The sequence below is a fragment of the Electrophorus electricus genome, chromosome 3, assembly GCF_013358815.1.
Source record: "Electrophorus electricus isolate fEleEle1 chromosome 3, fEleEle1.pri, whole genome shotgun sequence".
Classification (NCBI taxonomy): domain Eukaryota; kingdom Metazoa; phylum Chordata; class Actinopteri; order Gymnotiformes; family Gymnotidae; genus Electrophorus; species Electrophorus electricus.
The window spans coordinates 27,442,501-27,468,067 of record NC_049537.1 but is presented as its reverse complement, the minus strand read 5'-3'; the positions used below and the strand labels follow the sequence as shown (position 1 = coordinate 27,468,067).

At 45.6% G+C, this 25,567-nt stretch overlaps 1 protein-coding gene and 1 long non-coding RNA gene across 3 annotated transcripts in view; one reads left to right on the top strand and one right to left on the bottom strand.

The window, feature by feature from the left end:
- Nucleotides 1-746: 746 nt before the first annotated feature.
- Nucleotides 747-6,572, bottom strand: LOC113592207. The gene is made up of 2 exons (XR_003412292.2): nucleotides 6,307-6,572; nucleotides 747-1,167 (listed from the first exon to the last, which is right to left on the bottom strand). It is a non-coding gene; the product is annotated as an uncharacterized LOC113592207 (long non-coding RNA).
- A 219-nt stretch (nucleotides 6,573-6,791) lies between these two features.
- cdh2 (cadherin 2, type 1, N-cadherin (neuronal)) overlaps nucleotides 6,792-25,567 on the top strand; it is a 32,644-nt gene continuing 13,868 nt past the window's right edge. For both annotated transcript variants that reach the window (XM_035524177.1, XM_035524176.1), the window contains exons 1-2: nucleotides 6,792-6,967; nucleotides 9,733-9,841. In XM_035524177.1, the coding sequence (XP_035380070.1) occupies nucleotides 6,920-6,967; nucleotides 9,733-9,841 (157 nt within the window). In that variant the 5' untranslated portion in view covers nucleotides 6,792-6,919. The remainder of the gene's footprint in view (nucleotides 6,968-9,732; nucleotides 9,842-25,567) is intronic.

Below are 25,567 nucleotides of genomic sequence, written 5' to 3'. Positions count from 1 at the left end.
CACACACACACACACACACACACACACACACACACATAAATACACGTGCTCAAAGTTTCTCTACTATCTAAGATTTAGCAAATGTTTAATGTTGAAAGACTGTCGGAAGATATTCTCATTTCTGAGGTAGCCTCTTTACTTCTTTGAAAGGAATAAAACATTTTTGCCCATTGCATATCAGATTTGTACATTTTTATTTCAGCTGTGATAAATCACTGATTCTGCTCGGATGAAGCTTTCTTGATGTTGCAATAGTCCTTTTGTTAATTCTGATATGCAGAATTGTTGTACAATCATAAGTAGTATACTGTAATAGTAGTAGTTTTGTGTAATTTAGGTAGACGCTCAATGAAAAGTGAGACTGACAGTGATTAACAGGTGATGCATAAGATATGAGGCAAGTCTTTCTACGTTATCAGATACTGAAGCAGTGGTTCAGTCCTCAATGAAACAGACACTCTGGGTCAGAATCTCACACATACACATACTCTCTCTCTCTCTCTCTCACACACACACACACACACACACACACACACACACACACAAACACACACACACACACACACACACACACAACAAGAAAGGAAAGCAGGTGCATGACAGAGCATGGATATTTAGCCAGGTGCCATGGCAACAGAGGTCAGAGGTCAAGTAGACTGTAAGTGCAGCACAAGGAGTGTCAGCGGAATATGTGTGCAGAAAATGTGATCATGTGATCATTTGGGTAAAGCTCTGTAAGAGTAACATGAACTCTCATCAGGTTTATTCTCCATGAAAAGATCATACAAATTATTCCTGTGCAATAATTTTGTGTATATTAATATTAAATAATAATATTTTATAAATATTACATTTATTTGTAACTTTCCAAGAACCACAATCTAAGCACTGTACATTCTGAACTAGATATTAGTGGATAAAAAACTGCTCTTATCTGAATAAGTGAATGCAGAGAAGCAGTGAGTGAATGCAGCTGGAAATGACACTGGAACAGCTTGCGTTTTAAAATCTCAGGAACAAATTGCCTTTCCTGAGGAGTGTTGGCAATTCTCTTTCCCACTTTTTTGGGTTTAGGGTGGACTGAAATAGTGGCCTAATGAAGCAGTCCTGGATCCGTCTCTCCCTGCCTCCACTTCTCTGTTGGTTAGCAACCCACGCATCTGATATCTGTTTAAAAAACATCAAAGTACATTATTTAACAAGCATGTTCACACGGTAGTCAGTGAGCAGGATGGAGAGGGATGGGTGCACTCTGAAAATCCCACACAACCGCTTTTGAAGGGTGAGGAGCCAATAAATCTTGCAAAGCAGAGAAACTTTTTTTTTAAAGTTAATCTGGAGTTCTTTAAGGTCCAGCGAGAAAAAGGCTTCTGTGCGGTGTCTTCACACAGGCGGCTAATGATGACCTCACCAGCGAAAGGTCTGGATGCAGGATGGAACCTGCTGGGAGCATGAAGGGTAAGATGGTATTTGGCAGGAACTGGCATGACAGAAGCCGGTTTAGTGTAGGGTTATGGTTTTGATCTCAGCACCCTCAGTGCCCTTCTCAGAGAGAGTGCAGCAGAAATAATAAATGATGATTACCTTATATTAGGTAATAATATATAGCTCAGTAATAAGTGATGATTAGCTTGCTTTATTAGATAATGAAACAACTCATTAGCCAACACGGGCTGATGTGAAGCTTCCTACTACAGTGATAAGAAAACTTTGCTCAGCAGCACTGGCAGGTGTTCATGGAGCAAAATCAGTTCATGAATCCTACAAAACTATGCCACATGAAATGACTATATTAAGGTGTTTTTGCAGGTTCCCACTTTAGTTTTCCAGAGCTACCAACCAGACCAGCAATACCGCTGAGACGTGCCTGTCTGTCTTTGTTGGAGCTCAAAACTTGTGGACTGGACTAGAAGTAGACTTTCATTTATTTCTGTGTTCAAATATAGACTACAGTCTGAACACTTCGAAGCAAAATCAAGTTCTTGTGTAAGCCCTTGGTGACTAGTGGTGCATCCTTTACTCACTGAGCAGCCAAATCCATCTCATAGCAGCTTGACAGAGATCTAGGGGCTAGTCTGTTACACCAGGCTGATTTTTCTTGTCTAATAGTTCTGGATCGTTATTCTGCTGAGAAGTTCTGTCCAATTACACTTGTTCTGAAGAATCACTACTTACATCCATACTTTGGGCCTGTACTACTACCTATAGCGGAGCTACAGCAGGTGACATGGGTGCAGTGCACCCATGGCCAACTACACAAAGAAGCCTCCAGAAAGCACGATTTGTAAAATCTTAAATGATCATTTACATTTAATAAATGTTATACACAACATCTGGTCATTTTCATTTCTACTTTGGCTTGTTCAAAGAGCAAACAACTACAAACGTGCTGCTCCCAAAGCTTCCACCACGATGCTTAGACCATTTCCATGGAATCACGCAACGCATTTTCAAGAGTCAATCAGAATGTGTCTGACATTAAACATGTCCAAGTGCTGCTGGTTGTAGCACTATTTAAAAAAAAAAAAACAGGCTAACATTCATATACCCTCATTGACGATTTTTAGTGCATAATATTTAGGTTACTTCATTTTTGTACTGGCATTACCTTTATCCTTCGATGTATTTGGTTAGTGTAGGTTTTATGCAGTTTTTACAGCTTGTCTCAAGGCTCCCTCACATACACCTTTGGGATCTACACAAAGACCAAAATGGCTATGCTCAAAATAGCCTACTACATACTGTATACTGCATACAGGTTCCAATAGTAGTATGTAGTATTATATCCAGTATGTGACAAACGCAAAACATATTACAAGATCACGTGAATTTTTGAAGGTTCCGCCCACCGTTACATGACGAGTCATGGGATTTATTAGTATCCAGTTTTCACACACTTTGAATTTTCACCTGGCATAGTTTATAATCCAGGCACTTTTAAATTTCTAACTGTGAATATTAGTCTCAGACACAATAACATGCCAGAAGTACTATTTGGTTGTACCAATTTTGTTTTACCAATTGCACTCAAATGGTGCAAGCTCTGGCCCTGACAACTACCAGGTGTTACCTGTAAACACTGCTTACCACCTGTAAGCAGGAATACAAAGGTGTCATTAATTCCAAGTAAGCCTATTCTTGGACTCCATGGTGTTCTGTTTACTGCTTGATGTCCAGCACAAGCAGTAACATGTAAAAAACACAAAAGCAGGAGCGTGGTGACCAGCGGTCAGTCTTAATGTATGTGCTGAAAGAGCATTCTCAAGTGCCTAGCACAGAACATTAGCTGATGTATTTATCCCTATGTGTGTGTTCATCTGCCTGTATAAAGGAAGCCTCTACATGCCTTAGTGCATACAGTGGGTGCGTGGGTGTGTGTCTGTGTGTGTCTTTCTCTCTGTGTCTGTGTTAACATGTTATCTTTTCTACAGTACACACGATTATCTACTCAGTGATTAGTAGTTCCTCATCCTGATGGTGACAGGCCATGAGACATGTCATCGTTCCCCATTACATCAGAATGGCACTCTGAATACTACACGCGTGTCTACTACAATTTGTGAAAGCCCACAAATTGTGTGCAAACATTGCTGAACTTTGAAATGTTTACTGTTTTTCTCTGCTTGGCCAGCTCGAACAGACTGTTTCATGTCCCAATTAAGAAAAGGGACATAAAACACAGCTGACCCAGATTTGCTCAGAGAACACAGTAGACATATACAGTTATATGTGTTTTAGTGTTGTTGTTGTTGTCGGTGTTGTTATCTAAAGCCCTTTATTCTTCAAATTTAAAACATTTTGCGTGCTACTTTAGCCTGCAGAAATCGATTACTAGAGCTCTCTGGTGTTCTGCTCCAATCTGTGATGGATGACAGAGTTGACGTATTTAAAAATACAGTAGTTCCTTTGCCGAACCTCCCAGCAACACTGAAAGTTAGGAAAAGAACAAAGGGATGGTTTCTTTTCTTTTACATTTCTTTATGGTTTAGAGAGTAATTATGCTCTCAAAGCCACATGCCACCTAACGTGTGTGTGTGTGTGTTTGCCTGTGTGTGTGTGTGTGTATGCGTGCGTCTGTGCGTGTGTACATGCGTGTGTGTGTGTATGCATGTGTGTGTGTGTGTGTGTGTGTGTGTGTGTGTGTGTGTGTGTGTGTGTGTGTGTGTGTGGTGTGTGTATCTGTGTACTATGGCTGAAAAAAAAGCTTAGTTCTGTTCTAACATTTCCCAGTCTTCTCATCCAATGCCTAGCCACCGCTGACTCAAGCCGCCTCTCACAAGAACAATTAGTCTCATCAAGAGTTGAACAGAAAAAGGGAAATGTAGAGAGAAGGAGAGAGGAAGGGAAATGAGTGAGAAGAGGTATTACATGGAAGAAATAAATGCTTTAAATTAAGGAACTGCCTTTATCGAGATTTCAAGTATAGTATATTTCTATATAGTATATTTGGCATATACTAAGAAATATGGTAACAAATTTGTAGTTATTATACTGACTGTTTTTTCAGTCAAAAACTGCATGCTAGTTAGTACGTTTAACAGTTGTCATTCACCCCCATATCAATTATGTTCTAAAAATATGTCCCATGTATTGGATTGTGCAATTTGTTACAATTTTTCACTTGTGAAGTCACTGGTTACTTTCATACAATGGGGGTAAAGTGCAATACATTTTTAATGCATCCTTTAGTGCACAAATAAAATTTGCCGACAGGACAAAGGATGGGATAGGACAGGACAAATGTATATTACAGTATAGAGAGATATAAAAAAATAAGGGGAGGTCTCCAAATATTCTATAGAAAATCACATGACCCCACTTTGGCTCGGTGTACGCGCGCGCACACACACGCACGCACGCACACACACACACACACACACACACACACACACACACACACACACAGCATGTGGTGCATGTCAAAGACCCTGTGGAAAACAAACAGTGACATACTAATGAGAGACATATAAAAGAAACAAGTAAGGCTTGCTCATAACTTCCTCTTCCCTCTGGGAGGAATGGCAATAGCGAACAGAATGTAACAGTAAAATGGGCTGACCCCACTTAGCTTACTAGCTGAAAGCATCCCTCTGTGAGACAGGGACCTAACTCTTAACTGTGCGCCTCCTAAATTATCCTAGACACAAGCCCACCCAGCCACACACACATAGAGCAAAGGTAGAAAGAAAGTTTAATGTACCAATTGACAACTCATCCATCAAAGACCTATTCAGACATGTCCCCATGTTCCCTCCTTAAATCAATCCATCATTATGAATTGAATTAATGAGGAGAATCCCCTGATTCCTCCATGCGTGGTTTTAAAACAACGCCTTAATATCGCCACGGTTTGGACCCGGTCGTACCGTGGCATTAACGGTGACTAATGACTCCATATACTTCCCTCGCGTCCGAGTATAACATTTGCTTCTTCTCTTAATTCATTTATCAGATGCTCCAATTTTGCTTTGCCTCAGAAATCCGGAGGCATTAGTGTGCAGAAAATACGCCCGGGGAGCGCTTTGGTTCAGTGCGCGGGAAATATGGCCGGCGCAAAAACAAATCATTCGTCCGCGTGTCTGAAGGGAGTCTGGAGCTCGCAGGACAAGATGAGCTCTCGCGCTGCCCAATTTAGGGGGCGCAAGAGAGGGGGAACCTGACTATTATATCTTTGGCAGCAATGAAGTGCAAGCTATGTGCAGTGTACTGAAGAGCAGCAGCGGGTTTTAGCAGGAAACTAGAAGTTACTTTACTGGTTAGTTATTATAGCTGAAATGATTCATTACAGCGCTTCAGTTAAAATGCTCGCTTGTTGTAACACCCTGTTCCATCCTTGACCCGTCGCCGATCTTTTCTGATGGCTGCCGTGTCAAAATAGCGTGCAAGTGCTCGTGGCTTGGAAAGCATCCGTATAAATAACCACTGAAAGGGTTCGTTTAAGCATCTATTGAGGTGGTGTGTTTTGAAAAGACGATTCAAAATGGGCTCAGGTGAAATCTCTCTTTCAGTCTTCCTGTGTGTGTGTGTGTGTGTGTGTGTGTGTGTGTGTGTGTGTGTGTGTGTGTGTGTGTGTGTGTGTGTGTGTGTGTTTGCTTGTTGGCCGTCCGGTAATGATGAGCAGATGGTGGAGCGCGCTGATGACCGGAGACTCTAAGAGCTCACGGGACATCTGCTCTGTAGACACACGTTGCTGTTGTGGTCACTCCTCGTGCCATTTGAGCTTTCCTGCGGCCACGTCTGTCAAGAACAGTGCAACGACTTTGGCCTCTGGGAACAGCAAACAAACAAATAAATATACAACGTTACCTGAACGAACGTCCCACTCCCGTCCGCCACGGCTTTTAATTCGCACTGCTGAGTCACTCTGAATGTATTTTGAACAGAAGGGAAGTGATACAATACAATGTCTATCCTATGTTCCGAATAATGTAGCCTCTGTTGCTATATTCAGTTTTATTTAATGTTAAGTCTTCATTCTTTTTTAGCACCACGGCATTCCGAACTGAAAAGCTTGCAAATCGGACACTCCAGACGATGAGTGGGCATTGAAGGGCACTGGGCCGGGCTAAAGAAGAACATCTCCCTTTTGTTTTGCTAGAGAAGGCGGTGTCCGTCACTCTTCATACTGACTTCCGGAGACTTGACGGAGAAGAAAGTCCCGTTTAATGGAGAGTGCTTCGGGGATGTGTGTATTTATTTATTTATTTATTTATTTATGCGCCGCTGGGGGGAGACACTGAGGCGCAACGCTGCAGTTGAACTGTGAGAGCAGGAGCAGCGTCAGTACCAGACTGCGAGTAGCACGGATCGGTGCGAGGGAAGGAGGCTGTCGCTACATGCCGCCGCCGTTGCTGCCTTACGGAAAACTCTAACGCGTCGGTCTTCAGAGGAAACGGGCGACTTTATCGGAATTTACACCATGTACCGCAGGGGGGGTGCGATGTTAACGCTCCTCGCGGCTTTGCAGGTAGGCTGCGGTCCCGTGTCCTCGCGCTTGGGGTGTCTTTTGGCGACGATGTTCTTAAACGTTTGCCGGGTTTTGGGGATTTGGTACATGGCGTATTTGTGTTTCGTTGGTATACTTGTAATATTTGGGTTGATAAGAGTTGCACTCGTGAATTTTAACGGCGTGCTTGCAAGCTGTGCGTGAACGCCGGCTGGGTCATCTTGACGCTGCGCTGAAGAGGTCCGTTCTCCCAGCCTACAGCATGCTGCGCCCGGACTGTAGACATTTACGCCGTCGGATGTGCTTTTCACATGGGGGATTGAATCAAAATTATGCGCCCCGTTGTATGGCGCATCTAGTATCCCAAACACACGGCATTGTTGCATAAATATGAATAATGTGTGTTAGCGTTCGTCAACTTGATTGCACTGACCGTTATTTAGTTTATCGACTGCGCTGTTGTCATATTAAGCACGGTAGCCATGTACTGCCAGTGGTTACAGTTGCAATCTTTCAAACGTCCCGAACTGAAAGGAGGTGGGCTGAGGGGGCAGTCAACGACGGATGCGGATTTTTCAAACATCTGCGGCTTTGTCGGGACGTGAAAGTTACCACACGACTTCGTTGCAGTCGTTATGCTCTAAACAACGAAGCAAAGGTTAGAATAACCGGTTAATGAAGCGCTCATCGAAGTCGCCGCGGGGCAATACTCTTTCCGCCCAGAGCCTCTGGATCCGTTCCGTGCTCAGCGCTCCTCTCTGTCCTGCAAATGCGAATTCTCTGTTGTCGGGGGTTGGGGGGGGGGGGGGGGTGATCAGCAGGCTACGCATAACCCAAATAAGAAATATCAGGAGTTCAATCAGTATACGGAGAAATGAGTCTGGGCTTTAAATTGGTGGGAGCACAATGGAAAATCTGAAGCTGGCGTGGATATTCGATTTGGCCTGGCGTAATGGCTACAGATCGCCATAGAAATGAACGATAAATCACTTGGTTGACTGGACAATCCCTGCTCTTAAAACCTACATTTCCTATTAAATGTGTCCAACGCAAACCCGAGACGCGTGCTCTTTCATTACGAAATTACATGTAATGTTAATTTGCGATTTCTGCGCCTTTTAAAAAACATCAGAGAATGTTGATTTACAGTTGTGACAGTATTTGTGTGTGTGTGTGTGTGTGTGTGTGTGTGTGACGGCCCCATGCTTGTTTAAATCCTGCCGATGGGGATGGGGTTCGTGCAGGCTCACTCAGGGCTACAACTCTGCGCGCATTCTTTCGGAGAGGGCTCGCGCTTAGAAACGCCGATTAAAGGTTGCGGGCGCGCGGACCGCATGCTAATGCCCTCGCGCGTCGGCCGTGTCCTATGCGATTTTCTGTCTTCGCGTGGCTCTGTCGCGCGGGTCTCCTCTGTTCCTTCCTCGCCGAATCCTCGCGTCAGCAGGACTGCGCGAAGCCATCGTCACTAGCGTGGTCGCGTCCTAACCCATTCTGTCCGTCGTCTGTATGGCTGTTTGATAAAGCACTGGCAGCACATTGCAATTGCTGACATTACGATTTAAAGTCAGATTTCTCACCATCCTTCTCTTTCCTGGCATTTGTTTTAGAGGTGGGGCACCTACAGGTTCAGCAGCTTTGCATAGTTTGATACGACGAGTCCACAAGCTGTCAACGTCATCAGGGAAATACACATTATTATTATAATTAAGCGTCATTATAACATATTACAATCAATGTCTGACCACTGGCAGTAATAGCCAGGATTGTACTATAAGTGAACATTTCTTTGGGAATCAAAGCAAGTGGCCTGTCAGAGGCAATGAGACCGAGGGTAACAGGTCACTCAAGCACCCTTTGAGGTAACAAGTAATTAACATGTTTAGTGAATCGACCATCTCATTAACAAACAAGGGCAGTCGTCTCCGCTCCCCTTCTGATCTCCCTCCAAAACAAAGAGGCCAGTTCACAGTGGACATCAGGAACCAAATACTGCCGTCCTTTGATCTTTTAATTCTCCCTTCAAGAGCCAAAGCAAGCCATTTACCCACACCGGGGGACAGAGAGTGCGTGTCACACTGTATCTGCACTAGATCTTACAGTATGACTTCAGTAGGTTATGCTGGCTTTTAATGATTTAGGTGGGCATTTGGGAGGCGTTCGGATCAGGCTTGGCCTTTGTGGATGCTAGAGAGATGCTTAGTTGCACATATGTGCATGTAGGACTTAAGAGAGGACTAGCTTTATGTGTGTGTGTGTGTGTGTGTGTGTGTGTGTGTGTGTGTGTGTGTGTGTGTCTGCATACATTATTAAGCACTCTTCCAGACCTGGCCTGTAAAGCCAGACCGTGTGTTCGATGGTCAGCTCGGCTTGGCTAACGTCTCACCCTTATGACCTCATCAGTCTAATTACACCCACTCCAAAACAACAGATGCTTCATGGCCGCAGGGGGGAGGGGGGTTAGGGGAGAAGAGAGCAAACGGCAAGCCCTCAGGGAACACGACACTCATGAGACATGCTGAATAATTTAAGAGAAGAAGAGAAGAAGGTTATTAATGTTTTTTTCACCGCAGGCCTCTTTCAAATCAATCGATCTTCGCCCACTGGCACTACATGCTGAAATATACCCCCGTTCTTCCGTGAGGTCATCGCAAACGGAATTGACTTCCCTCTCAGAGAGAGGATTGCCGTGCATCGTTCATAGAGACGCGCGTGCCAGGGAATCGTCCCCATGTTCCGCGAGCCGTGATCCGTCTCCGGTGGCTGATGCGTTTGCTTGTTTTTGGCAGGTGGTGGTATGGGGTGAAGGGGCCACGCTGTGTGAGCCGGCCTTCACGCAGCCAGAGTACAGCGTCATCGTTAGTGACGTTATCACCGAGGGACAGGCCCTGCTAAAAGGTAAGCATGGATGCCTTTAGCAGCACAGGTTAAGTGCTGCCCACCTTCCGGAAATTCATCAGCGCTCCAGCGAGCGCTTGCAGAGCAGATTCCCAGGCCGGCATTGTGGTGAACGTCACTGACAAGGCAGTGGAGAATAACGGCAGGATCTTTAGCCCAGTTCTCAGACTGCTTCTCTCCTGGCTGTCGGTGGGAGACGAGTGTGTGTGAGAGAGGGGTGGGGGAAGGGGTCTGTATTTAAAGTGTGTGTTTGTGAGAAAGGCAGAGAGGGGGGAGGCCGAAGTGATGGGTTGTGTTAAACAGGGGCTGTTTATAGCCCAGAGTATATGGGTGTGTGTAGTGCGTGAGTGCAGTGATCCTTGCTCAGGAGTGTTTATAACGCAAGTGCGAAATGTTTGTGGTTTAAAGCATCTAGGTTTTCACACACAAATGAAACATCCTCTAATCCATAGCATCGATCGGGCAGCCTATACCCATGCAGTTAATCAATCAAGCTCACCCGTATCCATATGGCTTTTTAGCCACCGCTGAAATATGGAGAGGAGTTCACTTCAGCAGGAAGGACAAACAGGCCAATGGGCTTCATCATTGCAGTGACCAAGGATTTCTGATAAAGGTTACTGTTTAATCAACTAGTAAAATGAGTCGTTAATCACCTCCCCCAAAGTAACACCAGGCTACGCTGAGGAGTTTCACACAGAATCAGGTTAAAGTTTGACTGAGTGAGTAGGGAGAAGAGGGAGCCACTCTTAATCTGTACTGGCTCGTTGGGGACTGCATGCAAATATTGCTCATTATTTATCATATTTTTTTCCCACATTTATATTTGCATCACTTTTAATTTTAATATATAATATTCACCTCAGATTGTATCTGTGGAAATATGAACTACTTGCAAGCTGTTGCTCTGAATTAACTTTTGTACTATGGGAATAATGAAACACACACACACACACACACACACACACACACACACACACTGACCTGAAACAGTTAAAACATAAGAGATAACCATGGCTTTAGATTTCACACCGGGAGTCTACATTTCACAGCCTAAGGGCACTTTCCGCTGTGTATGTGTGTGTGTGTGTGTGTGTGTGTGTGTGTGTGTGTGTGTGTGTGTGTGTGTGTGTGTAGGAAGGGCAAGTTATACTTTACTCTCAAAGAATAGTTATTTGTCTGTTGACTCACAGATTCAGTTCCTGTAAGTTGAAAGATGAACTACTGGGATGGACACACACACACACACACACACAATGACTAAAGTTCTCACTTTGCAATTTCACCCTTTTATCTAGTCACCCGTGTGGAGTCGCTGTTAATACCAAGTCTTTTCTGCCAGTGCAAGCATGAACACCTCGTGATTTCTCTCCTCTCACCCCATCTCTGTATGCAAGTACCGGAGGGGGTGGACCCCAGTGTGTGGATTAGTGGGAGTCTCTTGTCTAACATGAGGAGGATGTTTTGTTTCACTAACGCTCATTCATCACCTCCCTTTTTTAAGCAAATGACTCAGGGATGAAACCTCTCACCCCCGCCTCATTCTTTCCAGCTGTGAAGGAGGAAAGGGTATTCTGAGCTGTTTCACTGACCACATCACTGACACACGGCTTCTCGAACTCTGCTACTCTCTGACCAACTCAGCCAGCAACAGGGGTTTTTATCAGAGGCAGTGACGGAGTTGTAAAAACTCTTCTAACATGTCATTCGCTTTGATTTTCTTTCTGTTTTTGTTTTTGTTTTTCCCTTTCCGGCGTATAACTTGAAAACGGGATCTTTTGAATGCTGAACACACATATTGTATTTGCTCGCTGCTTTCCGGTAGTTTTCCTCAGCCCTGACGGCAGACCGCTTCAGTTCTTTTGATCGGCAGGAGACGTGAGCAGAAAAGCTGATGCGAGGGAGAGGGGGTTGGCGAAAGGTGATCACATCAGTTACGAGATCTCACAAGCATGTGTCTACACACACACACACACACACACACACACACACACACATGCTGAACTGTTCTAAAGGTGTGTGTTTGATCATGTTCCTTCAGAGGAGTTTGAAGGAAACTTGAGAATCCTTCTGTTCTGATAAACCTGTAACACAAGCAGTAATGCATCTTCACACCAGGGAAGAGAAGGAGAGAGAGAGATACACGCAAGGCATGCAGGTCTTGGTTTGCCTGGGATATATGAGGATTGTCACTCAGTGAGTTTGGCCAATCAGAGCGAAGCAGTGAGGTCATCAGCACTTCAGGTTCAATGCTCCTCTATGGGCTGACTCAGCTGGAATTAAAAGGCAGTTATGGGAACACAAGCTTGTGTGTGTGTGTGTGTGTGTGTGTGTGTGTGTGTGTGTGTGTGTGTGTGTGTGTGTGTGTGTGTGTGTGGCGATAAGAGAAAAGGAGGCCTGGTATTTTGAGAACTTTGTTGTCTTTGTTCTGGTGCTCCTTTAAAATAACATGAATTTTTAAGTCCAGTCTCTAATGTGTTTTAAATTAATGAACAAACATGGACTTGTCTTTGAAGCAAATGCTTTAGTTAATGCCTGATTGTAAATGGGGTTCTTTTGGTTGGTTTACTTAGTCATTTTATAAATTGGAGTGACAAATCACTTACTGCAATGAAGGGTTTGCCTTAGTATGATATAGTTCTTAAAGGTCATTTTTGAGTTTCCTGTATAGTGAAATGTTTTATGTCATCGTGTGAGCTAACATTGGCGAATATAGCAAAAAAAAAAAAAAAAAAGATTTCACCACAGTGCCTTACAATTTCAAACACATTATAGTTTATCCCTCCAAACTGTCTTAACAAGGTATTCGCTGTATCTTGTCCAACCCTACCGTGTGTTCCAGATTAGTCCTGTGTGTGTGAGACTGAGAACAGTCCTGCCCTGTGGTTATACGACTGTGTTGTGGGCACAGGCAAACTCCAGTACTGGAGTCCATCTCCCTAATCAGTTAATTCCAGCAGGAGGGCGAGGCCGGCCTAATTTGGAGCTGGGTAGAAAACCATGGCTTGCCTGAAAGTACGGAAGAGACGGCGACTGTTGTAGCGCGCTGAGCTGGAAATGCGCGCCTTTTCCGGGCCCTCCAACAGCTCCACCTCCGGAGGCGCACGCGGCCACACAGCGATCGATGCTCCCGGGGACTTTGTTTTGTCAGATCGATGTCGGGTAATGAAGTCTGTGTGGCTGTGTGTGTATGTGAGAACTAGTGAGGAACAGAGAGAGGGGCTGAGAGAGAGATGGAGAAGAAAAGGGAGAGTCACACTTTTCAGGACTTTACTCACACCGAGTAGGACTTACACTGATAAATATGTCCTTGCGTACAATACATTGTGCTTTAATAGGTACAGGAAAACCTCCCTTTTGCTTAGGAAATCAGGAGTCACATATTTATCAGTTTGCAACTTTTAAACTGAGTGTTACAAACAGCACAGTTTTTTTTTTTGCCAGTGAGACAATCATATATTTTAACTTCTTCTACATCCATCCTGCTGAATCCATAAATATATTTATTTACATGTTCAGGTAGCAACGTAACTCAACGTACAACCCACGTAGCCGGCCCAAAATTTCTCATTTGTTAATTAGCGCTGCACGTGTGTATGTTTATGTGTGAGTGTGTGTGTGTGTATACACACATCGAGTCGTGTTTCCTTGAGGCCGCGGCCCCAGTGTTGTGTGGCGCCCTCTGACCCAGACGCAGAGAGGAGAGGAGCAGACGCAGTTCCTGGCCCGGGGCTATTTGGGTAGATCTGGAACAGACGGGGGCGTAGATTGGCCCCACACAGAGGGATGGTGCAAAGCAGCCACCTCCGTGCTGGGTGGAGCCCGGTGTACTGCCACTCACCTCCTCGCTACAGCTAGTTCTAATCCCCTGGCCTGAGCTGGGGTGCCGGTACATTTTGAAAAATCCATAGCTGGACTTGGCTAACGCTAGTCACAGGATGCGATCTTTTCTTCGGTTTTGTTTTTTTTTTCTTTACAATCTTTATCTAAGATCGAATGCTGAGGCCGTGAGTATCCGTAGTAACAGATTCTCTTGGCCGTGAACAAGGTAATGAGGGCTGAAGGTTCTGCAGGCACTTCTGCCGCTGGTTCCACGGGCTGCTCCGTGGGCTTTTAGATCCAGTTGTGGAGCGGTTCCGACACTGGCGCCAAGTCCAGCCTGCCAAAGGAGCCTGGAATGCTGTCCCACTAATGCATTGCACAAACAAAAGCTCAAGACTCCCAACTCCCCCTCCCACCCCTGCATAAGCCTCTTTTGAGTGTTAAAGGATTATTATGGGATTCCCTGGTGTCATGGTGACTGTCGGATTCTGTTCTTTCAAGGTTTTTTATTGTTAAAGGTCACACTAGTTTCTCTCTGACTTGAAGAGTTTTTGTGGAGAGGGAGTGTAGGAGGGGGATATATATCCAGTGCTTCACTGTGGGTCAGCTTTTTGTGTTAATGTTTCTGCAGCCTTTGCAGTTTTGAATTGAACTACACACTTAGACACACATACACACTCACATGCCATTGTCCTGGATTTCATGATATGATGGATCACTCGCTACTCTGCTGGACATGTTTAGCTCTCCGGTGAGGGATGGGAGCAGTAAAAGTTTGATAAGTCAGTGAGCATTAATGACTGTGTGGAAGCCATGAGCAAGTATTATTAAGTTATTTCAACCGTAATTAATGAACTAATAACATTTAATTACAGGAAACTTGTAATCATGTTTAGTGCGCATCTGGTTGTGGGTACTTATCGGAGTGGTCATCCGTCAGAGCAAGGGAACATTGCAATCTCAAAGCCATCTCTCCGTCTCTCCTTCCCTCTCTCTCTCTCTCTCTCTTTCTCTTTCTCTCTCTTCTCAGTTTCAACCTAAATGAAGGCACTTTTGTGTTTTTGCCTTGCAAGAACAGGGTACAGCCACCCACCCACCCACACACACACACACACACACTCACACAATCCCCAACTTTAGAGTTCAAGGCACACAGAGGTCACAACACCGACTGGCGTGAGTCCATGCATGCGTGCATATTTGTATGCGCGCGCGCACGTGCGTGCGCGTATCCGCGTGAGTGCGGGGGTGAGCCGGCTGCAGAAGGGCCTGGCTTCAATCAGCGGGGCTGATGAGAAATGGGGATGAAGGTATGGAGACAGATAGGGGAGATAGTGGCAGGCAGCAGGAGCGCACTGGTGCAGGAGAGCCTGGGAGGGAGCTGTCTGTCACACTCCACAGCAACGCAAGCAATTCAAGGAGAGAGCGACTGAACAGGAGAGGTGTAGAGAGGACAGATGGGCATAGTGGTTGGTGGAGAGGAGCGTGTGCCGCGCTCTGCGTGTGTGGAGTTGTGTGCGCGTCTGCCGAGCGGGTGCCATGTTTGCGGTTTATTTTAAGCCGTACCCAATCTCTGGAGGCCCCAGTGCAGAGGCAAGATATGGTGTGTGTGTGTGTGTGTGTGTGTGTGTGTGTCTGCGTGTGTCTGCGTGCACATATGAGAGATTTAGATTGATCTGCTCAAACTCTTTGCTGTTGGAGAATGGTTCACGCTAAACTGCTGGGATGGTTGGAGCAACTTTAAAAGCATACTTGTGTTGGCATTTAAATTGCTTTCTCTAGCTTGCTAGCTCTCTCTCTCCCTCTCTCTCTCTCTCTCTCTCTCTCTCTCTCTCTCTACCTCTTCACCACTTTTCCTTCTGCTATACCCCACCCCTCTAGTCTGGGTCTTAATCTTTCTACACGGTGTTTTATCCATAATGTTATTGAGCTCGCCTGGCTGAGTGAAGGAGGGCATTGTTGTGAAGTGTGCGTGTTTAATGATCACCCACAAAGCATCTACAGGTTAATCCATATCTAATGGGGTCTGCAAAATGCATCATTTTTACACAGTGTTGTACTGCCTACACACACAGGACTACTGAACAATAGATGTAATGGCCCTCACTCCATCAGAATAAACCAGAACTCGGGTGTGCGCTCGCCTGTGTATGCATGTGTGTGTGTGTGTGTGTGTGTGTGTGTGTGTGTGAGAGAGAGAGAGAGAGAGAGAGAGAGAGAGAGAGAGAGAGAGAGAGAGAGAGAGAGTGTGTAGAGAAAACAGAGTAGAGCAGAAATTTGAGTAGAATTCCTTTGTGTTCACCACTGAACACACTTGGTTCAGACATGTGTCAGTGTTAATATAGTCACTTTCAGTATTGATTTCCACGATAATATCTAAATCATGATGCAATGTCATTGAGGATTCAAGTAACCTGGAAGTTTGCTGGTTTAAGTTTCATCATATGCATTCATTCACTTTCATGTTATGTCTGGGAAACTATCAGACTGGTTTGGAGGTTAGGGGGAGTGACTCAGACTCCAGGAGTGAGTCAGATTGGTGAGTCAGATAGAGGATAAGGAGAGTGCTCCTGTTGGCCAGCCACCGGAGACGAAACACATGCGGACACTCCCTCCCTATGCAATCAGCTGGAGGAGTGAGATTGTATTAAAATAAAGTTCAACTTTACATGACCTCGACGTGGGGCAGTGTAGGCCAGCTGTGCGCAGAGCTTACACAAACACACACACACACACACACCCCCACACACCCACACCATTCTTCCAATGAGCTGCTCTAATGAAGATGCGTTCTCTGGTGCTTAATAAGAGCATGCGTTAGCTTGTGCAGGAGTTAGCAGGAGCAGGAGGTGATAATTGGAATTAGAGTCATGTGACTGATGCTATTAGGGTGCTAAAAACAGCCAGAAGCACAATCAGTACACCCCCCCCCCCCACAGGAATACACAGAGATGACATCATCCTACCAAGCCCCTGTGTCTGTGGATGTCTCTGATTTCCTCTTTCTCTCCGCCGGCGGCTCTTCGGCTGGTGTGCATTTGCACACTCCGTTGGTCGTAGTGAACATACAGCCCGTCTCCTTTGTCTCGCCATCAGAACTCTTCCGCTCCTCCCTCCCGTTGAGGCCCCCCTCCGTCTCACGCTCCCTCTGAGAAAACTCCTCACACTCCACTCTCACCTGTCCCAGCACTCTGATTAATGAACTCTGCTCCGAGGTGTAGTGCAGGGCTTTTTTCTTTCAGGTGGTGGGGGGTGCTGTCCGTGGGGCTCCGGTGCAGCCCGTCCGTTAGCAGAGCCCTCCCTCCTTAGGTCGCCGGGGAGGTGAAGGGTCGAACTTCCCGCCAGCACTGTTTATTGGCCCCATATTGATGTCCACAGGCGTTGCCGATTGATTTGACACGGCGAACTCTGTTTTGTGAGATTCGGGGGAAGGGCGCACCTATGTGCGGGCACATGTTTGTGCGTCTTTGTGTGTGTGTGTGTGTGTGTGTGTGTGTGTGTGTGAATGACACACTAGCTCCTCCTTCTGCCACCAGACACCCCCTCACCTCACCCGAGCTAGCTGCCGAGGCTCCGGGGTTGTCAGGGGCGACCGGCAGAGTGCTAGGCAACCTGGCCTATTTTGTAGTGCAGAGCGGCTGGGGTCGGAGCGGAGGGTATTGTTCTGCAGTTGGAGTGCACAAAGACACCAGTGTTCCAGCGAGACGCAGCCCTTTGCCTGCCCCCCCCCACAGCTCCCAGCACGGCGAGTGGAGGGGCATGCCGGCGGTCAGCGCCAGGAGAGTAAGCCATGACTCACTGGGGACGAGGAGTAGCTGTGATTACTACCCGCACGTCCCGTCTGCCTTCAACTGCCTCTCTGCTCCCTGTCTGCTCCATGCTAGACGTTGCTCCATTCTGGTCTCAGTTCAGTAGCTTGCATGCAGTACCCCGTCATAGACACGACCGCCCCCGTACGCACACATACACGCAGCAAATGTTCAGTGCAGAACTCGCAGTGTGAGATGCTGCAGTGTGCAACATTTCTCACGACGTGTGCCTGCCCTCACACGTACACACCCATACTGCTGCCGGCATGGGGAACTGGGTCAGTGTCTACACAGCTCTCTTTACCCTTCCGTCTGCAACCCTAATGCACCATGGGTACTGTAGTTTTGACCTAGCACTTCAGACTGCACATCCATAGCTGTATTTTTTTTTTTTTTTTACTGCATTACATTCACTTCAGAAAAGTTCAGTGTGGCATTCAATAGCTTGCTATTTCACTCTCCCTCCCACTCACTCTCTCTCTCTCTTTCTCCCCTCTCTCTGTTTAATGCTAATGTCTGGTATTGAGTTTCTCTCTCAGAGGAGGGGCCTTCAATAGTGAAAGCTGACCTGCCTTGCTCATTTAGCTGAGGTGTGTGATGCTTGCTCTCAGAGATGTGGTCTGTGTGCGTGTGTGTGTGTGTGTGTGTGTGTGTGTGTGTGTGTGTGTGCATGCGTGCGTGTGTGTTTGTGTGTCCATCAAAGTAGCTGGTGCTATCTTTCACTTAGCTATCGTACATTGCTCTCTTCATTTCTTGTCAGTGTCTGTGATAAAACTAAAATAACACTAAAGCTTTCATGTATTTGAATGGGAATTTTATATATAAAAACATTTGATAGTCAAAACTTCTGCTCCTTTCCACATGCTAATGTTACTATTGGGTGGACTGAACCTGCATTACATCTTACTGGGTTTTAGGTTCGTCAGTGGTTGGTAGGTGAATTGAACAGGTGAACAAATGTCATTAAGTAAGTGTGTGTGTGTGTGATTTAATGAACCCAGAGAATGAGTGCATGTTCACCAGTGTGTCAGCGAGAGAGAGCAAGAGAAAAACCCTCCTTTGTCTCTGTTCCTCCACATTGTCTTTGTTCAGTCACTGTACAGGTTTTCTTATGAAAAACAAGGAAGCTGTGGGATATTAAGACCTGTATAGTGTGTAGTACCTGTAAATGTGCAGTACCTGTAATGTGTAGTACCTGAAATGATTCTACTTTCCTCTGCATTTGTATTGTGTTTGAAATGTTACAGATGTTGCATTTTATTTAAGTAGTGTACATTTGAATCATTCATCTGCTACCTTGCATTACAGAGTACTGTGTTCATTCACATTCATAATTTCTGTCAGAATTGTTTTATGTGTACTGGTCTGTCGTCATAATACTCCCAGTATCACTGACATTCTACAATACCATCTTATGTGTGCTTGCGTGCGTGCGTGCGTGCATGCGTCTTTTGGCGTCTTGTCACAGTTTGGACATAACTGTGTTCACCTCTTTCATCTGGAAGTCTGGTGTTCAGTCACTTCTGATATATCACCATGTTTTCTCTGGCAAGAGTCTGCAGAGAGACAGAGGCAGCCAGTTAGTAATGGCTTTTCCCCATCCTTAATACACACACCCACACATGCACACATGAACACCACAGGTGTAGAGCATTTTAATCAGAGTACACGGTATTATTACCACCTAATCCAAGATTGCCCTCATAATGCATGTCTTTATCAACTTGTGTTTTGCTTTTTAAATCGGTGATATATAAAAGCTGTTAAACAGAATAATGACAGAATGAAGACAAAGAGCTACATATTCACACACACCCAAACACCACCCCCCCCTCACACACACACACACACACACACACACAGTTTGTTTTAGAGATGCTAACAGTATAAATGCAAATTGTACTTTCTCTGCTCGTATATATGCTACAGACATTTATAACTGTAATCTGTCATGCAGATTCACTAACACTAGATAATTCACCATGTGTTGTTTACCGTTCCCATCTTCAAATAAACCCACTTCTGGAACGACACATCTGATTGGACATCCAGTTGTTTCTGTTTGTTTACATACACAATGAGTGCAATTACAGCGATCAATTCTATTGACCCGAGGGAGTTTTTTAATCAGTCGCTTTATTGACAGGTATGCATGTACAGAGCGTACACACACACACACACACACACCACAGAATGTATTTACTGGGTGCTTTCATAATCCCCTCCTTTTGTCAGCACTCAATTAATGATTACTGCGGCTTTACCGGTGTGCAGAGACGCAGACTCCTAGCAGTTCGTGTGTTAGTGTGTGTGTTTGTGCGGGCGGGTGTGTGGGTCCGTGCATGCGCTCATGCTCGTTGTCCACACAAATATTCCCCCCTGCCCCATCTCTATTAATATCCTGCTTTCCCTGCCTGCATTCACAGGCCAGCGTGGCATCATTCCTTGTGAATACAGTGACATTCCTAGGTTTTCTCTGTCGCTGGTGTCTGGCCAGAACCAACTAGCAAGTAAGGGCCCAGTCAGCGAGGAACCAGTGGACGTCCACGCCTTCTGTATACTGTTCCGTACCCAGCGGTGATCCTGCTCCCAGCTCTGATTCCCGATGGCGGGTTTTCATGCGGCCATGCTGTGATGGAAGACCCCTGACTTTTCCGTGTGGGGGATGTGGTGCCTTGCTCTTTTGTCTCTATGCTGTAGCCCCAGCACCTCTGTGGCCCCTGTGTGGTGCATTGCCGGTGCTGTCGTGCTCTCACAGCGTGCCAGTGTGGGCTAGAGAGAGAAAAGAAGCAACTGAGCATGTGTGTGTGTGTGTGTGTGTGTGTGTGTGTGTGAGGGTAAATAATAAACGTGTATGGCAGTGTGTGTGCATGGAGATAGCGGAGTAGTGTGGTGGAATGCTTTCTCCCCAATTCAGGTCCCCCTCAGGCCTGAATTGGCATGACATCTGTGCCATATGTTGTGTAAGTGTCCCTAAACGTATGTGTGTGTGTGTGTGTGTGTGTGTGTGTGTGTGTGTGTGTGTGTGTGTGTGTGTGTGTGTGTGTGTGTGTGTGCTGATAAATCCTCAGTCAAACTGACTAGGTCAAGGGTTAAAATGCACATTCACGCAGAAAGAGAAAACGAGACAACAATCATTGTTCTTGGAGATCTGGGGATGTGTCCTCTGTGCTGTGATAGAAAGTGTGTGTGAGCTTTGTGTGCTTGTCTCAGAGCATTTTTTAAATAATAATAAAAAACAGTGATTTACGGGTGACCTCCTGACCCCATACCCTAATATACAGCCAAACAGCTGCCAAGGCTTTAATATGGAAAAAAGCCCATTTTGTGTTTACCAAGCCCAGTTCCAACAGGCTTAAGCACACAGTTTGTAGGACATCCGGACATCATGCTCACACGACCTGTGAACATGCAGGCAAAGTTTATATGAACAGACCACCCAGGGTTTTAATAAGGCTCCTTCGGTGTATGTGCGTATCAGCGGAATGTATGTCAGAAGAGGAGTGTTCTTCCTCTAAGCCAAAACTAATTATAGCACAGTCAGAAAAGTTCACCAAGAGAAGATGAGTGTAATGATGGTCTTCTCGCTCTCTGTGTATGTGTCTGCGCGTGTGTGTGTGCGTGTGTGCGTATGCGCTCGTACGTGTACGCGTGTGTGTTTGTAATGGAGTCGTTTAACAATTTGAGTTTAATCAGGTGTGATGTGCACCATGTTCGTGTGATCTAAATTAAAATCTGAACAAATGAGGGTTGAGGAGAGAGGAGGACATGGAAAGAAGGAGACTCTGTCTCTCTGCGTAAGAAGAGCGCTATGGGCTGGGTAGGTAAATATGTAAGGATGTTAGCTGCCATTTTGGTTCAAAGGATGTGGTAATTCCTATTCAAAGAACAGCGTGTGGAAGCAGGTTCACCAGACGCCATTGCTGTTACACTACTGAAGACTGGCAATCAGTCAGTGGCTATCGGCCCGTTAAGGGAGCCACACATTGTGCCGTCTTTCAGAACGGATAAAAAGCCCTTTTATGTCCCTTTATGACCCATAGTTTTCTAATGTTGGCTTTTATAACTAAATGTTCACATTCCCTTAAAGCTGAACCGAGAAGTGCACCAACGGGAACTATCGTTGGTGCATGCATGAGCATGCGTACGTGTGTGTGTGCGCGCACGCGAGTGCGGGTATGTGTGTCAGTGAGTTCGGGTTAAGGTTGCAGTAGACTTTAAGGGATAGATTGAAGAATGGGAACCATTAGTGGAGGCTGACCTTTCCAAAGCCATGGAAAAAAAAGAGCGCCATTACAGACAGGCAGTGCTCCGGTCAGCACATCCAGGGTTGAGCAGGGTCCTAACTGACCCATCTGTTTGAGATGGATTTTACACAAGCACTCAGTCAGTCCCACAGAAACTGAAATTCCACAATAACACATCAAAATAGGCCGGCATTCCCCATGGGGTTCAGCTCTGTTTTTCCACCGCAGCTTCCAATTTTCCAGCACATTCGGAGCAGTAGCAGGTTACTATTGTTACAGTTCTAGATTATATAAAGAAATAAAATTGTGTTTCGCAGTGTGGTAAAACTACTGAGGGCTATTTTTCCTTTTCAGATAGCTAGGTTGTAAAGTTGGGGGTGGTTAGCATAGAGCCATCAGTTCAAATCAGCTCCGATCTAACAACTCATCAAATATGGCAGTAGCCAAGAGCAAATCCTTTACCTCGCGAAGAAAAACATCCAATTCAAATTACACTTGTAGAAAGCACTGACAATATAGAAACAAAGTACAAATGAAACCGAACGGCTTTGTATCGTCGTCTTCTGGTGTGAGAGGACATCGGGAGGCTTTGATGAGCTTTGCCAAGGGAGTGCACACTCTTGGGCTGAGTCAGTATTAAATGCTAATGTGAGCAGTGTCACTGCTTTTACAGTCTACGCTATCAGCCGGTCTCATCACTACTGCGGACCTCACAGACAGCAAAAGACCTCATAATCAAATCGCTTACCAAATCAGCCTGAATTGTGTGTGTGTGTGTGTGTGTGGATATCCTCATTTGAGCTTTGGTTAAAATGAAGGTCTATCTGTTCCACTCATAAAACTCTTGTTAGTTGTATCCGTACCTCTTGTGAATTGTAAACAGTTTACTCTGGAATCGCGTGCCTTCTCCTCATCATTTGAGCTCTGTTTAAAGTAACAAGAAGTAGCTTTTGAAACGCAATCTCTCCTCCACCCCCAGTCTCTTCCTTTCACTCTCTCTTCTCTCTCTCTCTCTCTCTCCTACTCCTTTTCTTTTCATTTGTTAATCAGCAGTAGCAGGTGTTATCCTGTTGGTTGCAGGCATATATAAAAACAGCCATTACTAAGCTTACTAACATATGTGATTGAACTCATTATGAAGGTACTAACCCATATCATTTAAACTGTTAACCCATGTGATTTTACCCGTTACTAAACTGCTAACCATGTGATTTTACCTGTTACTAAACTGTTAACCCATGTGATTTTACCCGTTACTAAACTGTTAACCCATGTGATTTTACCCGTTACTAAACTGTTAACCCATGTGATTTTACCCGTTACTAAACTACTAACCATGTGATTTTACCCATTACTAAACTACTAACCATGTGATTTTACCCATTACTAAACTACTAACCATGTGATTTTACCCGTTACTAAACTACTAACCATGTGATTTTACCCGTTACTAAACTACTAACCATGTGATTTTACCCGTTACTAAACTACTAACCATGTGATTAAGCCCTTTTCCTGTTTATGGCTCAGCGGTTGATCAATGCACTGAAAAATGTGTGTGTGTGTGTGAGTGGGGGCTTGGGTGGGTGGATGCAGCTGTGTGCTGTCCTCTAGGTGTGTGCGGAGAACAGCATACAGCAAGATCAGTAGTTATCTCTGTGGAAGCAGAAGCCGGGAGTCAACACGGCATCGCAGTGAGACGGCAGAGTTGAAGTCTAGACACTCGTCTCGCACATGTCCGCCTGACATACACCCTGCTGCCCTTTCGGAGGGTGGGGTGGCGAGACACAGGCACCGGCGGCCGTCAGATTAAACCCGCGTCCGGCCCACCGTCCCGCACGCACACTTGCGGAGCGGAAGAGCCGGCGGCGGTGTGTGCAGCTGTCGCTCACCATCACAACCGTTTCTTCAATTCTTGGGCGTGTGAGAGTTGCCCAGTGATGAGGAACATGACAGGAGCCTTCCTGCTCAGTGAAGGCAGATGTGTCCCAGGGAGAGGCTGCAGCTCTCGGGCCACTCCAGAGGGGTGGCACATGGACAGCAGCCATATCCACAGTCCCATAAACACAGCGAGCACCTCCCCCAAAGCCACTGGCTATCTCACGCTCACTAATGAGTACTCTTTGGCTGGAGAGGCATGCAATCAAGAGTAATTGGGGCTTTGTTCATTGTCCTTAAGGGCCTTCATATAATAATTGATTAATTTGAGCAGAAAGTGAAATTTTGCTAACATATGTTCTTAATTAAAAGACACACATGGTCATACACACACACACACACACACACACATACACACACACACACAAAGGCACACATACACAGAAATGCAGACCCACACACATAGATATGGCCGAACTTACCTTGGGCTTCGTGAGTCATAATAGGAAACATCAGCTAAAAGAGATAAAGATAGAAAAGTGTAGATCCACTCAGAGAGAGAGAGAGAGAGAGTGTGTGTGTGTGTGTGTGAGTGTGTGTGTGTGTGTGTGTGTGAGTGTGTGTGTGTGTGTGTGTGTGTGTGTGTGTGTGTGTGTGTGTATGACCATGCAAGCAAGCATGCAAGCAAGATAAAGACCGAGGCAGGCTATGGCGCGGCGTTCGCTGCTAATCTTTAGGAGGCCTAGCCGCTGCTCTGTAGGGGGTGTGGCTGTTGCTCTGTAGGGGGTGTGGCCTACAGCACCTGTGCGCTGCAGACAGAATGACAAGCCTGATCTGTGTAGCCCTCTGGAGCTGCTGAGCACGCCGGCGTGATCAAACCACATGACTGGTTCAAGGTGTCACAGCATAAAAACACTGTCAAGTTGAACATTGCTGTCAGCTTGTGTCGAAAGTGCTGGCTTTAAACGTCATTCTAGTTTTTGTATGCTCTCTATAGACCAAGTAGAATCTATACAACAAAATAGTTGGATATAGTTTGACTTTATCTTGGTTTTATATTCACATTTGCAACCTGTGTTTTCATTTTCAGTCTTCAAAATGCTTCACTGGGTTTGTGTTTTTTGCAGTAAAAAAAGCATCATTTTTCAAATCTGATTTGATTTGTTTTGTTTTGTTTTTCATGTCTAATATTTTGATAAAGTATGTCAAACCAATCTGTGTCAGGTTATATAGGTGGTGTGCTGCAAATAGATACCAAACATTGGTACAGTAAGCATTATTTAAGATGGTATATAAAGGCCAGATTAGAAGTATTCAAAAACGGCCAAAATAGCTCAAGGCCTAAACCGCAGCTGGACAATGACCTTGCGCTGATCTTGGTGGCAGTGTGGCTCTCTGGTGCTCAGGGAGGGACCTCCTCTCCTCCCAGATAGCGGGCAGGTGTTCGGAGCCTGAGGAGGTGTTCGGTGATGGTGCCAGTGGGTGTTCGGAGCCTGAGGAGGTGTTCGGTGAGCGAGCCAGTGGGTGTTCGGAGCCTGAGGAGGTGTTCGGTGAGCGAGCCAGTGGGTGTTTGCGAGGGGGACGTGTACGCGTAAAACTGGAGCAGGCTGAGCAGATTGGCCCCACCCCCTGTCTTGTACAACCCCGCCCCCTGATAAATGCTGAACTGTTTTCTTCTCTAATGGCAGCATAATGAGTGAAAATGCAGTCATTTGTTTATTCTTCATGTATTTCTAATGCGATTCCCTGTAGTATTGTAGCCTAGCCACATCCATTCCTCTCTCTCTCTCTCTCTCTCTCTCTCTCTCTCTCTCACACACACACACTCTCTCTGTTTCTTTGTCTCTTCTTCCCCTGGTTGGCCACGTTCAGCACACCTGGATGCCTGCAGGGGAAAACTCCACATGAATAATGCAGGAGAATGTTAGAACTTCTACCAGGTCTCCCTTCCTTTCTTCTCTTTCTCTTTC